Source organism: Budorcas taxicolor, chromosome 11, assembly GCF_023091745.1.
Source record: "Budorcas taxicolor isolate Tak-1 chromosome 11, Takin1.1, whole genome shotgun sequence".
In the NCBI taxonomy this organism is placed as follows: domain Eukaryota; kingdom Metazoa; phylum Chordata; class Mammalia; order Artiodactyla; family Bovidae; genus Budorcas; species Budorcas taxicolor.
In genome coordinates this window covers 10,271,620-10,285,906 of record NC_068920.1, presented here as the reverse complement: position 1 = coordinate 10,285,906, position 14,287 = coordinate 10,271,620, and the positions used below count along the sequence as shown (strand labels likewise).

Here is a 14,287-nt window from a genome sequence, read left to right as displayed (position 1 = left end):
AGCTCGACTAGGAACGTGATCAGGTCCAAGTCCGGAGGGAGGCGTGACCTCACGTGCCCCTGCTCCTCAGGGGAAGCTCGAGGGCTTAGCTGGCTCCTGGCACTCAGCCTGCAGGGTGTGGTGCCAGCAGTCATGGCCAGGGACGCTGGCCTGGGGGTGGTGCTGGCCCTCCCACCATCTCTCCCAAGCAGGACCTTCAGACAGATACCCCATTGTCTGTATCAGTCAGGACCCACCGACTGGGCATCGGAAGAGGCAGGAAAGTTCAGATCTGTAGAATTCCTATTTATCAGGAACGTCAGCACAAGCTGGACCAGACCCATGGCGTCACCAGGAGGTGTTGGAGCCCAGACTCCTGGGCCCCTCCTGGCACCCCGAGCTCTGGTCCAGTAGATCTTGGAATGAACCCTGAACACTGGGTTCAGTAAGCACCAGAAGTGACTGGTGCATGCTGAGCCTTTCACAGCGGCTCTGTGCGCGGCGCTCTAACTGTCCCCGTTCGCAGGTGAGGGGACCGAGGCACAGAGAGGATGAGCATCTCGCCAGGGGTCACCCAACTAGTGAGCAGTAGCGCTGGGACGCGGGCCCTGTAAGCCCAGCGGCAGTGGCTTCGGTGCTGCTGGAGACGGGGACGGGGCGCAGGCCCGGCGGGGCGGCGGGAGAGCCGGGTGGACCGCGCGCCTCTCCGGCCGCGTCTGCTCCTTGCGGATGGTCCGGCCCTCGTCCCCAGTCTCGCCCAAGCCCGTCCATTAGCACGTCAGCGCTCTTAAGTCAAAGTGCCTAGTTTCTGGCATTTCCCCACTTATATCGCCTCCTCTGCTACTTCCCGGTTAGAAGCCATCTGGGAGGAACTTGTCTGCATCCTCGTTGCACGGATTCATTTCCCTCCTGTTTTTGGAAGGCGGTGCTCAGCCTTCCTCCCGCTTCCCTGCCAGGGAGTTGGGTGGTGCTGGGTTCAGCCCGGGGCGCTGGGGCACGCGACTGTCCCCGCCCCTGGGTCTCCCTCCGCGGCAGCACCCGGGCAAAGTCGGCGGACGGCGGGTGTCCGAGCCCCAGACCCGCCCCCGGCACTGCCTGCGTGGACGCTCCTCCCCAGCACCTAATCCAGGCCGCTCCGGCTCTCTCCCGCCCTGACTCCACCCCGCCAGGCGGGGCTGAGCCGCGCTTTGTGCGCTTGACCCTCCTCAGAACCTGTTCTGTCCGTCAGATCATCCCCCTCTACCTCTGGGAAAGGGGCCCCAAGAGGCTGGGGCTGGGGCAGGGCTCCCCATTCGTGGCGTTCCCTCCTGGGCCAGTCAGGGCGGCCCGCTGTCCCCCTGCAGGCAGGCCCTCTCTGGGCAGCCTGCCGCCGAGGGAAGCGCCTGGCCCAGGTCAGACGGGTGAGGCTCTGAGGTTCAAGGGTCCCCGCATCAGGCCAAGAGGGCTTTGCCTGAGCCCTGCTCGGGAACGGAGCGTAGACCCGGCCCCGTGTGCCTCGCTCTGCCTTGTCTGTCTGTCCTGGACCCCAGGTGAGGAGCAGGTCCCCGTGTCAGGCCCCCTCCCTGCCCCCAGCGCTCTGCCTCTGACCCTGTGCATAAGCTTCCTGCTCCTGCGGGGTCCTCAGGCCGCTGGAGCCTCACAGGCAGAGAGGCCACCTCAGGGGTCAGCCTCAGGGGTCAACGGGGGTACCCCAGGCCCAGGAAGGAGTCCCTGCGCTGGGCAGGGTGAAGCCGGTACGGTCTGAGTCGGCAGAGCCCGGGGCCAGGGAGGCCGCTGCACCCTGGGGGCCAGGCAGCCCCACGGCGTCTTCTGTCTGGTCATTAACCTGTCCCTTCACCAGACGGGAAGCCGAGGCACAGAGCAGGAAGCCTCAGCCCAAGGGTGAGAGCTGGGGTTCCATCAGGCCCCTCACCCCCCAGGTGAGGACAGCTGTCATCTGCCCAGCCAGGGCCAGCTCCCCAGTGGCCCATCGCAGAGAGCAGGGCAGAGGCGGGTGCGGGCAGAGCAGGGGAGGCCTGGAGCCCCAGGGGCTCGACTTAGCTTTTGTCGTGGAATCTTGATTCTGGCTCCAAGAGGTTGGAAGAGGCGCAGGGAGAGGGGAGGCGTCTCCCCGTCGACTCGCGGGTGCTCAGAGTCTGTTCTCGGTGCCCCTTGTCACTCCTTCTGTTCCCCCACGTGAGGACCTCAGGGAGTCCCGGGAGTTCTGGAGAGACCGAATGACCTCCAGTGTCCATCCTGAGTGCCTCACCAGAGCAGACCTGGGAAGTTCTGCGTTGCTGTGAGAGGACAGGGAGGCGCAAGATGCCAGCAGCCCTGATGGGTCAATGTGGTTCCACCCAGAATAATCCAGCTACCTCTGCCGACCACAGTCAACTTGGGCTCCAGAGTTTAATGCTTAGGGAAAAAAAAAAAAAAAACTCGGGTCGTAATTACAATTGCTACAGCTTCTTAACAACCTCTATTTCATATACTAGAAAGTATCTGGAATTCAGTTTGGGCTACAGTACAAAAGTACAAAAAAAAATTAATCTATACAGCTGTGCTCAGAGAAGGCAATGGCACCCCACTCCAGTACTCTTGCCTGGAAAATCCCATGGACGGAGGAGCGTAGTGGGCTGCAGTCCATGGGGTCTCGAAGAGTCGGACACGATTGAGCGACTTCACTTTCACTTTTCACTTCCATGCATTGGAGAAGGAAATGGCAACCCACTCCAGTGTTCTTGCCTGGAGAATCCCAGGGACGGGGGAGCCTGGTGGGCTGCCGTCTGTGGGGTCGCACAGAGTTGGACACGACTGAAGTGACTTAGCAGCATACAGCTGTGCTAGTGGACGTTTAGTTTTTCTTGGAAGATTTCCATGGTGAGCAAATGTGGCCGTGATGGCAGGTTCACGAGCAGTTTTACAACAGTGAGGATACTCATATCGTTGGATCAGTGTTGTGTGTTAGGAGCACATTTCCATGATCTTTAAAAGTCTTCTAGTGTTTTGACCATGGGGAAAGTGTGTCTGTAACCCTAACGAGCCTGTTTCTGCAGAGGAGACGATAAAGGTCAGGAGGACCTCAAGAGCGTCTGTGGCCGGACGGCTGGACGGCCCACTGTTCTGGCTGGGGCACAGGCCTCCAGTCTGGGCCTGAACAGTGAGGAGGAAAGAGGTTCTGGAGACAGGGGGCTGGTATCCCTCGGATGTAGGGATCCCTTCTCCCTTCCGGGCCCCGTTGGTGATGCTGATCGGGACTTTTTTCTTTTTTGGCTGCACTGGGTCTCCCGTGCAGTGTGGGGGTTTCAGCAGCTGTGGGACGCTGGCTTCATTGCCCTGTAGCCTGTGGGCTCTCGGTTCCCCAACCAGGGGTCGAACCCACGTCCCCTGCATTGGAAGGCAGATTCCTAATCACTGGACCACCAGGGAGGTCCCCAAACATTTTTAAAAGAGAAAATCTAAGCCCTTGTGGTTAAGTAGCCTGTTTTTCCCCCCAGCGGTCACTAGTGAGTTGGTGACCCTCTCCCGTGGGATGGCAGGGAGGAGGCAGGGCGTCCCAGGGTCGTATAGGAGGGGAACACACCCCCAAGACCCCATCTCGTGAGAAAGCTGCCACTCCCAGGCCCCTCCAGAGGCGACCCTGCTTCCCCCAGGCCTTCGCACCCCACCGCGGGCTTTATTTTTAGTACAGTTGTTTAAGGATTCATCCCAGGTTTATGCTAAAGTTGCAGAGACAGAATGCTGAAACCTCCCCATCAATCTCCCCGTTGTAACGTCCCACATCCCCTGACCGTGTCACTGTTGAGAAACCGCATGGCTGTGCTGCGGGCAGCCCAGCTGCAGCCTGGACCCGACATCCCCACCAGGGCTGCCCAGGACCCCACCAGGGCTGCCCGCCCCTCAGGTCCCCCAGCCGCCTCTGGTCGGTGCACTTCCCGTCTTCACTCACTGCCCCAGCTTCAACAGTCCTGCTTGCTTAATTTAAGTCTCCTTTCCCTTGTGGGTGTTCAGTCACTCAGTCGTGTCCAACTCTGCGACCCCGTGGACTGCAGCATGCCAGGCCTCCCTATCCATCACTATCTCCCTGAGCTTGCTCAAACTCATGTCCATTGAGTCGGTGATGTCATCCAACCGTCTCATCCTCTGTTGTCCCCTTCTCCTCCTGCCTTCCATCTTTCCCAGCATCAGGGTCTTTTCCAGTGAGTCAGCTATTCATGTCAGGTGGCCAAAGTATTGGAGTTTTAGCTTCAGCATTAGTCCTTCCAATGGACATTCAGGATTGATCTCCTTTAGGATGGACTGGTTGGATTTCCTTGTCCATTTGGTCACTTTCTTTCTAAGATGCAGCCACTGTACCTGCCCAGCTTGTTGTGCCCACAGGGGTGGTCTGGGGACCAGGGCAGTGCATGCATCTCCAATCAGACTTCGCAAGGAGGAGAACCCCTGCCCAAGCCTAAGCAGGGCCTCAGGACCCCCAGCAGCCCCTGCAGACAGAGCCCACTTGGGTGGCTGCTTCGTGCATCCTGCCAGCTCTGGAAAAGGCTTGCTTCCCTGCAGCCTCGTGGCAGCTGAACCTGCAAAGTCAGCGTTCTCCCCGCCTTATGGGAAGCCACTCTTCTCTTGATGCCCCAGTTCGCCCCCGCCGTCGGTGGGGGCCCCTGCCCACCGGCCTGGCCAGTGTGGCTCACGGGCCTTTCCCTGCAGAGCTGGAGAAGGAGCTCTCCCGGAGGCCCAGGAAGGTCTGCATCGTGAAGGTGGTGGGGACCCGGAACCTGTGGAAGAACATAGTGGTGCTGTGTGTGAACTCGTGAGTGCCGGCGGGCGGCGGGCGGGGCCGGGCGGTGGGCGGGGCCCCCGGAGCTGCGGGGGTGGGGTGGGGTGGGGGGGTCGGCGAGCTGGGGAGCCTGGCTGAGCTTCCGCATAGGCGTCTGGAGGGAGCAGTGCTGGCGGACACAGCCCCCCAGCCTCGGGAAAGCGGGGCACACCAGGAGCACCCTGCACGGCGGCCCCGCCCCCAGGACCCCCTGGCCCACGCACTGTGTGCCCGCAGGCTGACCGGCTTCGGGATCCACCACTGCTTCGCCCGCAGCATGATGGGCCACGAGGTGAAGGTGCCGCTGCTCGAGGACTTCTATGCCGACTACTACGCAGCGGCCGGCATCGCCCTGGCGTCCTGCCTGGCCATGTGCCTGGCGGTGCGCTTCCTAGGCCGCCGGGGCGGCCTGCTGCTCTTCATGATCCTCACTGCCCTGGCCTCGCTCCTGCAGCTTGGGCTGCTCAACCGTGAGTGGGCCCGGCCGGGGACAGTGGGGGAGCCCAGGGGCCCCACTGTCCTCCCAGAACCCCGGCACTGAGCGGCTGCGGGATGAGCTTCTCTTAGAACGCACAGCCAGTGCCCCAAGGGTGTGGGGTCTCTTCTCCTGCCCTGACCCGGAGCCTCCTGGGGTCTCCCCTCCTCCCACCCTGACCCCAAGCCTCCAGGGGTTTCTCCTCCTCCCACCCTGACCCCAAGCCTCCTCACTGCCCCAAGAGTATGGGGTTTCTTCTCCTCCTGCCCTGACCCCGAACATCCCCACTGCCCCAAGGGTGTGGGGTCTCTTCTCCTGCCCTGACTCTGAGCCTCCCGGGGTCTACCCTCCTCCCACCCTGACCCCAAGCCTCCAGGGGTTTCTCCTCCTCCCACTCTGACCCCAAGCCTCCCGGGCACCCCAGGCCTCTTCAGTCCTGGTGGACATGACCCCCTGGTGGCCACACTGTCCCTTTGTGATCCATCATCACCTGAGAAGGAACAAAGGACTTTTCTCTCGTGTGAAATCAAGGGAAGGATAAATACTTGGGGACGCCCTTGCCCTGGGATACTGCTTTTCAGTTTGTGTTCCCAAGTTTATTAGCTGCTCTTGGGGCCAGAGAACTTCTCAGTAAATGTTAAAAATTATGTAAAGAAAAGCTACACCATCTGTGTAGCCCATTCAGCTCTAAGAGTCAAGCTCAGTGCGGCTCCTGGTGAACTGAAGCCGCTCCCAGGCAGGGATGAGGCCCAGGGTGTCTGACCACCCGGAGCGAGGCAGGAGCCGGGCACCCGAGCCCCCTCCACCCAGGATGGTCCCCCTGACGGACTTGGGGGCCACAGCGACCAGATGCCTCTGATGGCCGCCCCCTCCCTCCTGAGATGTCGGAGTTGGGCCAGAGATGCTGAGAAAGCCAGTGCCTGCTAGTGCCCCAGGTCTGTGTGACGTCCAGGTGGTAGCACGTGTCCAGGAGGGAGCACGTGTCCAGGAGAGAAGGAAGAGAAGGAAAAGACTGAGGACTTCCTCAGCCTTGTTGTGCAAACTGGACTCTAGAACAGCCAGTGTTGGACTCAGGAGCAGTTCTGGACTCAGTCCCAGCGCAGTGTCAGACTCAGTTTTCCGACTTGGGCAAGTCTGCATGCCTTCAGCACCTTGCCGGGAGACTGGTCTTACTTTCAGCTGTGGCCACATGGGGTCCGTCCTCTGCTGGGGCCTCCCGAGTTGCCCTTGGGGGAGGCTTCCTCGGCACCCCTGGGTTGCATGGACGCGCAGGCAAGTGGCAGCCCAGGCTCACAGCTGCTCCCTCGGTCCCTGAGCCGGGGAGCCCAGGGGACCAGGCTCTGAGGGCACAGTGATTCCGTCTGGTCTAACCTGAGCTTGGTACCGCAGCACAGACCGCAGGGACCTGAGCGGCTTTGGACACAGTGAGAGTCACCCTTAGGCTTGAGGGGGTGAGGGGTGCTGCGCCTAGACCCCTCCTCTCAGAGCCGCACCCCCCCTCAGGCCCCTCAGGGCCACAGGGGCCCCCGGCCTCCCTGCTGAACAGGAGGGGCTCCGTTTGGTGGAACGCCCACCCGGATGCTCTGGGCCCTCGCCCACGTCCGCACCGTGTCCCTCCCGCTCTCTGGCCGCGTCAACCGTGCTGCCCACGTGGGCCTGGCAGGCAGGCAGAGGCCGCCCCGCTGCCCTTGGACGCACGAGGTCGTAACGGCCGCCCTGACCTGCTCTCTCTCCCCCCTCTCTGCCCGCCTTCGCCCGCCTCCACTGCGGTTCCGCGGCCCAGTGATCGGGAAATACAGCCAGCATCCAGACTCAGGTGAGCCCCAGGCGCGCGCGGCGACACTCTTTTTATTGCACCGGAAGGGCGTTTTCAAAGCGACTCACGGACCTGTGGTTTCCCTTTCCTCTCTCTCCCCACCCCTTTTGCCCCAAGAGTTGCAGCTGAAGTTGGCCGTAGGTTGGACACCACACACATCCACTTGTCCTCTGTCCCTCCTGCCTCTAGAAAGCCTGGCTGCCCCCTCCCGTTTGCACCCGGCTTGCACGCTGCCCTCGCCCCTTCCCCTGGCAGTAGCTGGCAGCGTGGCCCAGCCCAGCCATGCCTGCTGGGATGCGGAGCCTCAGGGATGCGGCCCCGGAGCGCTGGAGGCCTGGCTGGCTGCCGCCAAGGGAAACTGCCCACCCCGCATGTGAGCCCGCCGCCCTGGCCGCGGGGACTGCCGGGCCGCTGTCCCTGCGCGGGACACGGCCGTGCGCACGCACGAGCCTGGCCTACCGAGCCGAGCCCCCGGGGCTCCCGACCATCCTCGCGGGGAACGGGCTGCACCCCACGTCCGACCCCAGCAGCTTGCCTGCCGCCCCCCGCCTGATGCCACCTGGGTGTGAGGTCAGACCCCGAGCCACGGCCAAGATGCCTGACTCGGTCCGGCAGGTTCCCTTCAGGCGCCTGGTTCCCCTCTCAGGGTTATCTGAGTTTCTGTTCCCCTAAGTCAAGCTTGGCGCTCCTGTCCCTCGTCTTGGTCATGCCTGAGGCCAGGCTGGCCAGGCTCTCCATAGCCGAGACCACTCTCTGGGGCTGACCCTGAAGACCTGACAGGAGGGTGCAGCCCGTGGCCAGGGAGCCCCCCAGCCTCCGTCCATGCCGGTTGCTCCCGTGCTCAGCTTCCGGCAGAGTCAGCCTGGGCCCCTCTCCAGACCCCCGGGGCTTCGGGGGAACCTGCCAGGAGGGCTCTGACCTCCCACGCCTGGACTTGCTGCTCCTCTCCCGGGTCTGCACCTCACCCCGGGCAGAGGGGAGGAGGGGAGACGGCCATCAGGCCCCCTCCCGCCTCCCCCGCGCCCTCCAGCCCCTCACCGCCCCGGTTCTCCCCCAGGAATGAGCGACAGCGTCAAGGACAAGTTCTCCATCGCCTTTTCCATCGTGGGCATGTTCGCCTCCCACGCGGTGGGGAGCCTCAGCGTGTTCTTCTGTGCAGAGATCACACCCACGGTCATCAGGTGCGTGTGGGCTGCCCACGGGGCAGTCACGGGGGTCTTCCAAGGACACTGGGGTTGCAGTGGGCGCTGCCTGCCAAAGCTGGTGAACGACCCACCAGCTCTAGCCCGGGTCTCTGGACAAGGTGCGGCCGGCACTGGGCGTCCACTTGGGATGGACTGCTGTTCTACCCTGACCCCCAGGGATCCCCGAGTCAGGGCAGAACTGAAGCCTGGTCCATCCAGGGGGCTAGAGGGATGGGGAACGGGGATCTGGAGGTACACGCCGCACAAAAGGACCTGGTAAAGGAGGGGTGTCGGGGTCCCTGGATGTCTGCCCGTGCCTCAGCCCCACCAAGTGCTGCCCACTCTGCTAGGGTTCAGTGAAAAGCCGGTCTCAGAAAGGAGAGTAGAAAGGGCCTTGGTTTTCTGCTGGCTGAGAAGCCGGTGTCTCCAGTCCAAAGAAAGGCCTCGTAGAGAGAAAGCCCAGCCGGTTACGTCACTGATTTGTCTGACAAATACTTGTTGGGAACCACCCCACCTCCGTGTGCCTGCCCGGCAGGGGCCGCGTGCAAAGACTGAGTGGCGGTCTGTTTTCTGAAAAGGCAGGGGGAACTGCCCTTTCCTTGAGGGGCAGGGGGCATGTGCACAGGCTTCGGTGCTGAGGTTATAGCGACACGGAAGGGTGTCCTGCTGTCAAGGGTGTCACTTGGGTTCAGTGAAGTGGTGACTTTCGGTCGAGCTTCTGAACTTGGTGTGTGAATGTCATTAACCTTCTGAGCACTTTGTTGAATGTAATTATGAGTGTGGCAGTTATTCGGCCGTAAGATAGAGCCCAGGCCGCCAGCACGCGACACCCTGCCAGCCTCCCTTTCCATGTGGGAGACACGTGAGGCCAATCCCGTTCAAGGCAGGGTGCCCAGGACGGACTGTCTTGCCCCTGGGCTCTGGGCGGAGACAGGCAGGTCCGTGGGCATCACTCTGATTCTTCCTTCTGGGTTCTCACACGCGCACCAAGCCTGACGGCTGCCCCATCCTGGAATATGATGCCAGGAGCTTACTTCAGGCGGGACTCCACAGAGTGCCCAGGCAGACAGCAGCCCTCTGTGTCTCTCTGCAGGTTAAACGTCCCCCCTTCACGAAGGCGCCCAGCAGGGGGGCTCCTGCAGAGGCAGAAGGGCACGGTCAGACCTGTGTGGTTGTTCCTCCGGGGTGGGCCACCCTCCACCCTGGTGGTCAGCAGACCGCATTCATCACAGTTGGGTTCTGCTGAACAAGCTGAACTGAAGGAAACGGAGTCATCCTTTTCCTTGGAGGCAGACCTGGCAAGATTATTGGGGACGGAAATTCAGCGAATGTTCTCGGGGTCCGCTTACCCCGACAGACAGCTTACCCCTGGGTGATGCGTTTGTAGTTGCAGAGGAAGGAGGTGAGGGGCGCTCCCCGCTGGACACCTCGCATCCCGGCCCTTCCTGGCGTTTCCCCTCTGGGGCCAGTCCCAGAGCCGCTGGGAGGAAATGGGCTTCCTGCCCCCCCCCCCATCTCGCAGGTGAACCCTGGGGCAGCTGGGAGGGGCCGCTCAGGCCTGCAAGCTTCATGTTTGCTGGTACAGAACTAGCCTTTTGTTCACCACTGTTACAAAGACACCCTCTGAACAAACACAGGAGCGAAGGTCAGGGCCTGCCTATCGAGCGGCAAACAGAAGGCTCCGGGGCGCCAGCCGTCACGTCCTCGGGTGATGGGTGTGCTTGAGGGCCTCCAGGTGCAGCAGGGGCTTCTCGGGCGCCGCAGGCCCCCGCCCCTTGGGCTTCGGCAGGACTGGGGGATCTGGCTGGTGAAGAGGTGGCAGTGGCTTTGGTGTGACAGGCCCCGTGTCACCTGCAAGCTGCGGGCGGGCACCCTCAAACTGGACAGGGAGGAAGCAGGCGCTGGGGGCGGGGACAAGCTGCTTCAGCTCCCAACATTTCCAGGCTGCCTGCGCACCAGGGCCTGGCTGTGGGGCTTTTCCTTATGGACAGTCCACACACAGTGTGAGTTTCAGGCGCACCACACAGTGACTCAGTGAAGGTCACCATATATATTAATTTAAAAGTAAATTATAAAGTGCTGGCTCTGCTCCACGCGCTGTTCAATACCTCCCTGTGGCTATTTTACTCCGGCTGGCTTGTGCCTCTTACCCCCCACCCTGTCATGCCCCTCCGCGCTCTCCCCCAACCAGGAACCACTAACTAGTCTTCTCCATATCTAGAGTCTGTCTCCTTTCTGTTATATCCCCTAGCTTGTTGTTATTTTTAGATTCCACCTATAGGTGATACCATACAGTATTTGTCTTTCTCTGACTTATTTCCCTTAGCATAACACCCTCCAAGTCTGTCCACGTTGCAGATGGCAGTCTTGTTCTTTTTCATGGTTGGCACTCCGTCGCGTGTATGTGCTGCGTCTTCTTGATCCGTCCGTGGACACTTGGGCGCTTCCGTGTCTTGGCTGCTGTAAATGATGCTGCTCCAGACACTGAGGAGCATGTCTGGTCTTGGTGGTTTTGGCTTTCCTTGGGCCCAGAAGTGGAATCTGGACCATGTGGCGGTTCCAGGGTTCCTCTGCTGAGAACCCTCCTCCCTCGTGGTCTCCGGGGTGGCTGCAGCACTTCGCGTTCCCAGCAGCAGCGCACAAAGGTTGTCTTCTCCTCGTCCTTGGCGACGGGGGTGGGGGGGGAGGGTTGTGCTCTTTTCGACGGTGGCCGTCTTGACAGGTGCGAAGCGGCGCCTCGCTGTGGTTCTGACCTGCCTTCCCTGACGGCCCCGGCGTCTTTCCCTGTGCCTGTCGCCATCTGCCTGTCTTCTTTGGAAACACGCATGTTCAGTTCTGCGACGTTTCGGCCGGGGTCTTGTGTTTTTGGTGTTCAGCTGTATCAGCTGCCTGTCTATTTTGGATGTTAACTCCTGATCGGTCGTACCACTTGCAAATGCTGTCTCCCATTCAGTGGGCTGGCGTTTCCCTTTGTTGACGGTTTCCTTTACTGTGCAAAACCTTTAACTTCAGGCAGTTTAATTAGGTCCTGTTTATTTTTCCTTGTGTTTCCTTCACCTGAGGGGATGAGCAGCGTCACCTGCCGATACCTCCTCACAGGCTCTGGGGGCGCCGGGGCCTGGCTGCCCCCTGCCTCCGTCTGAGCTCACCCCACCCTCCTCCTCGCAGACCGGCTCCTCCCCAGCCACCACCCCCGCCAGACGGAACCCGCCGAGTCCCTGCTCCAGGCGCACCTCAAGAGTGGGCACTAGGGAGGGACAAAGACGCCTGCATGTGATGAGACACGCGGGGCAGCCGCTTACATCGTATATAAATGTGTGTAGCACAGACTCCCCCTGGGGGCTGACCCAAGACCCGGGGCCTTTGCCGCAAGTGGGCGGAGCTCACCTCTGCCCCGAGAGAGTCTCGTCCTGACGGCCCCATCTGCAGGGACGGGTGCGGACAGAGTGCATGCGGAGGGTCTGATCCCAGGGACGTGGTGTTATCAGTGACTCCAGCCTTAGTGTTTCTGGCAGTGATACTTATGCAGAGATTGGCAGAAATATTTGTTCATCTCTGACTTCACAGAAAGGCAGTGAAAGTAAGTAACACAACGGAGGAAGCGAAAAACAGGAGGTTTGTTTTCTGTGTTCAAGATGCCCGGTTCATGTCTTTAAAAGGATAATTTGAAGATTCTTTGTTTTTCCTTTTTCTTTATTCTTTTTTTTCCCCCAAAGATCCCAGAATACTTAGCTCAAGCTTGCTACTTCTAAGAAATCTGCCTGCGCACCTACCTTTCTATCGTTAAAGTAACTTAGGTGTTATTGCTAGGAAAAAATCAGGGCCCTTTGGCTCAAATGGGAAAGAATCTGCCTGCAATGCAGGAGACCTGGCTTTGATCCCTGGGTGGGGAAGATTCCCCTGGAGAAGGGAAAGGCTACCCACTCCAGTATTCTTGCCTGGAGACGTCCACGGACAGAGGAGCCTGGCGGGCTACAGTCCTTGGGGTCGCAGAGTCAGACACGACTGCGTGACTGACGCATCACCATCACATCACTAGTAAACCAGATATCCAGTGCACAGTGAACCCGGGTCTTTGTTTCTCTGTAAATCTATTGCTTAAACATGGGCAGGTGCTGCCCTCTCGTGACAAGCTGGAGAAAAGCAGAAACACTTGCGGGACGGGGTAGAGCCTCAGAACCAGCCACAGTAATCATCCCATTCTCTGAACTGAGACTTCTGAAACACAAGAGCCAAAAATGGAATACCAGATTCTGCCACAGCTGTTCCCAATCTTACTAATTTCAACGGATCCTTGATAGGAAATCAACAGAAAATGGCTTTTGTGGGAAAAATATGTAAAGACGCAGTGCACAGGACAGACGCAGGCACACGTGTATTGGATTTGATATGTACGCGTCTGTAGACACAGAGGCAAAATCGAGTCCGAAGTTCTACTGCAAATCACATACATTTCATTTGCTAGACCTCCCAGGTGGCGCTAGCAGTAAAGAACCCGCCTGCCAGTGGCAGCTCAAGGGACAAAGAATCCACCTGCAATGTGGGAGACCTGGGCTGAGTCCCTGGTTTGGGAAGATTCCGTGGAGAAGGGAAAGGCTACCCACTCCAGTATTCTGGCCTGGAGAATCCCATGGAGAGAGGGGCCTGGTGGGCTACAGGTCCATGGGGTCGCAAAGAGTCAGACACGACTGAAGCGACTTGGCATGCACGCACGCTAACCTAGCACCTTACCACGACAAGTTCTCCTGGACTCTGAGGGGAGCCCAGCTCCTTCACCAGGACAGGACTTCCTTGGGGGCTGTGTGCCCACCTCCCTCAGCACCACCCAGATTCAGACACGGGAAGGTCACCCAGGTGGTTTTGGAGAAAATGACGGGTCACTGGTATCCAAAGCCCGAAGAACACGCACTTTATCGCCAGCACCGCACATGGCCCCGCAGCGCCCTGCGGCTCCCTGGCGTGACCAGACTCGTGAGGACCAAACGGTTGTTTCAGGCTCTTGCTCACCCATCTTCAGGGGCTGAGTCCCAACACTCTCCCAGGGTCATCATGTCACTCTGCTGCGTTCACCCGGCCAGCGGCCTCCTGCTGAGGACCAGGGTGATCCGATCCGCAGCGCCCTGCTGGTCACAAAGCACCGTGTCTGCTGTGGACGTTCCAGAAGAGAATCCTTGACTGTCTCTTCCCCGCTGCACGTTCTTGCCTCCTCTGTCACAGGCCAGCTGGCCACGAGGCTGTGGGTTTATTTCTGGGCTTTCTGTTCTGCCTCTGGGCCAGCACCACGCTGCGCCAGCTGCTGCAGCTTTCTAGTGTCGTCTGGAGTCAGGGAGCTTGCTTCCTCCAGCTCTGCTCTTCTTTCTCAGAGTTGTTTGGCTATTAGAGGTCTTCTGTGTTTCTGTAGGTTTCTGAAATATTTGTTGTAGTTCTGTGGAAAATGTCATGGGTATTCTGATAAGGACTGCACTGAATCTGTAGATTGCCTTGTGTGGTGGTGATTTTAAGAACATTAATTCTCCCAATCCAAAAACAGTGTATATTTCCATTTGTTTCTGTCATCTTCTTTCACTGGCATCATAGCTTTCAGAGCACAAGTCTTTCGCCTCCTTAGGTGGGTGGATTCCTAAGTATTTTCCTCCCTTTGATGTGATGGCAACTGAGATTGCTTCCTTAATTTCTCTCACTGAGAGTCTCTTGTTACTGTACAGAAAGGCAACAGGCCGGTTTATTAATTTTTTATCTTGCTGTTTTACCGAATTCACGGATGAGCTCCTGCAGTTTTCTGGTGGCATCTTTAGGATTTTCTATGTATAGTATCATGTCATCTGCAAACAGTGACAGTTTTACTTCTTTCTAGTTTGGATTCTTCTTCTCTGATTGCTGTGGCTAGGACTTTCATTCAAAACTACACTGTGTAAACATGGCAAGAGTGCGCACCTTGTTCACATTCCTGATCGCAGAGGAAACACTTTTAGCTTTTCACCGTCGAGTATGTGAGCTGTGGGCCTGTGATCATGCTCCTGCTCAGTCACTAAGTCGTGTCC

General features: G+C 59.3%; 1 protein-coding gene across 4 annotated transcripts in view; it reads left to right on the top strand.

Annotated features, from left to right (window-relative positions):
* Window positions 1-14,287, top strand: part of SLC22A23 (solute carrier family 22 member 23) — a 126,309-nt gene that overhangs the window by 107,757 nt on the left and 4,265 nt on the right. For 3 of the 4 annotated variants that reach the window (XR_008200136.1, XR_008200137.1, XM_052648610.1), the window contains exons 6-9: window positions 4,663-4,765; window positions 5,009-5,241; window positions 7,030-7,062; window positions 8,120-8,243. Coding sequence is in view for 2 of the 4 variants with exons in the window: in XM_052648610.1 (XP_052504570.1) it covers window positions 4,663-4,765; window positions 5,009-5,241; window positions 7,030-7,062; window positions 8,120-8,243 (493 nt within the window). In the remaining 2 variants the exon portion in view is untranslated. Of the gene's footprint in view, window positions 1-4,662; window positions 4,766-5,008; window positions 5,242-7,029; window positions 7,063-8,119; window positions 8,244-9,339; window positions 10,268-14,287 lie in introns of those variants that run through there. The other variant, XM_052648611.1, reaches the window with a different exon arrangement.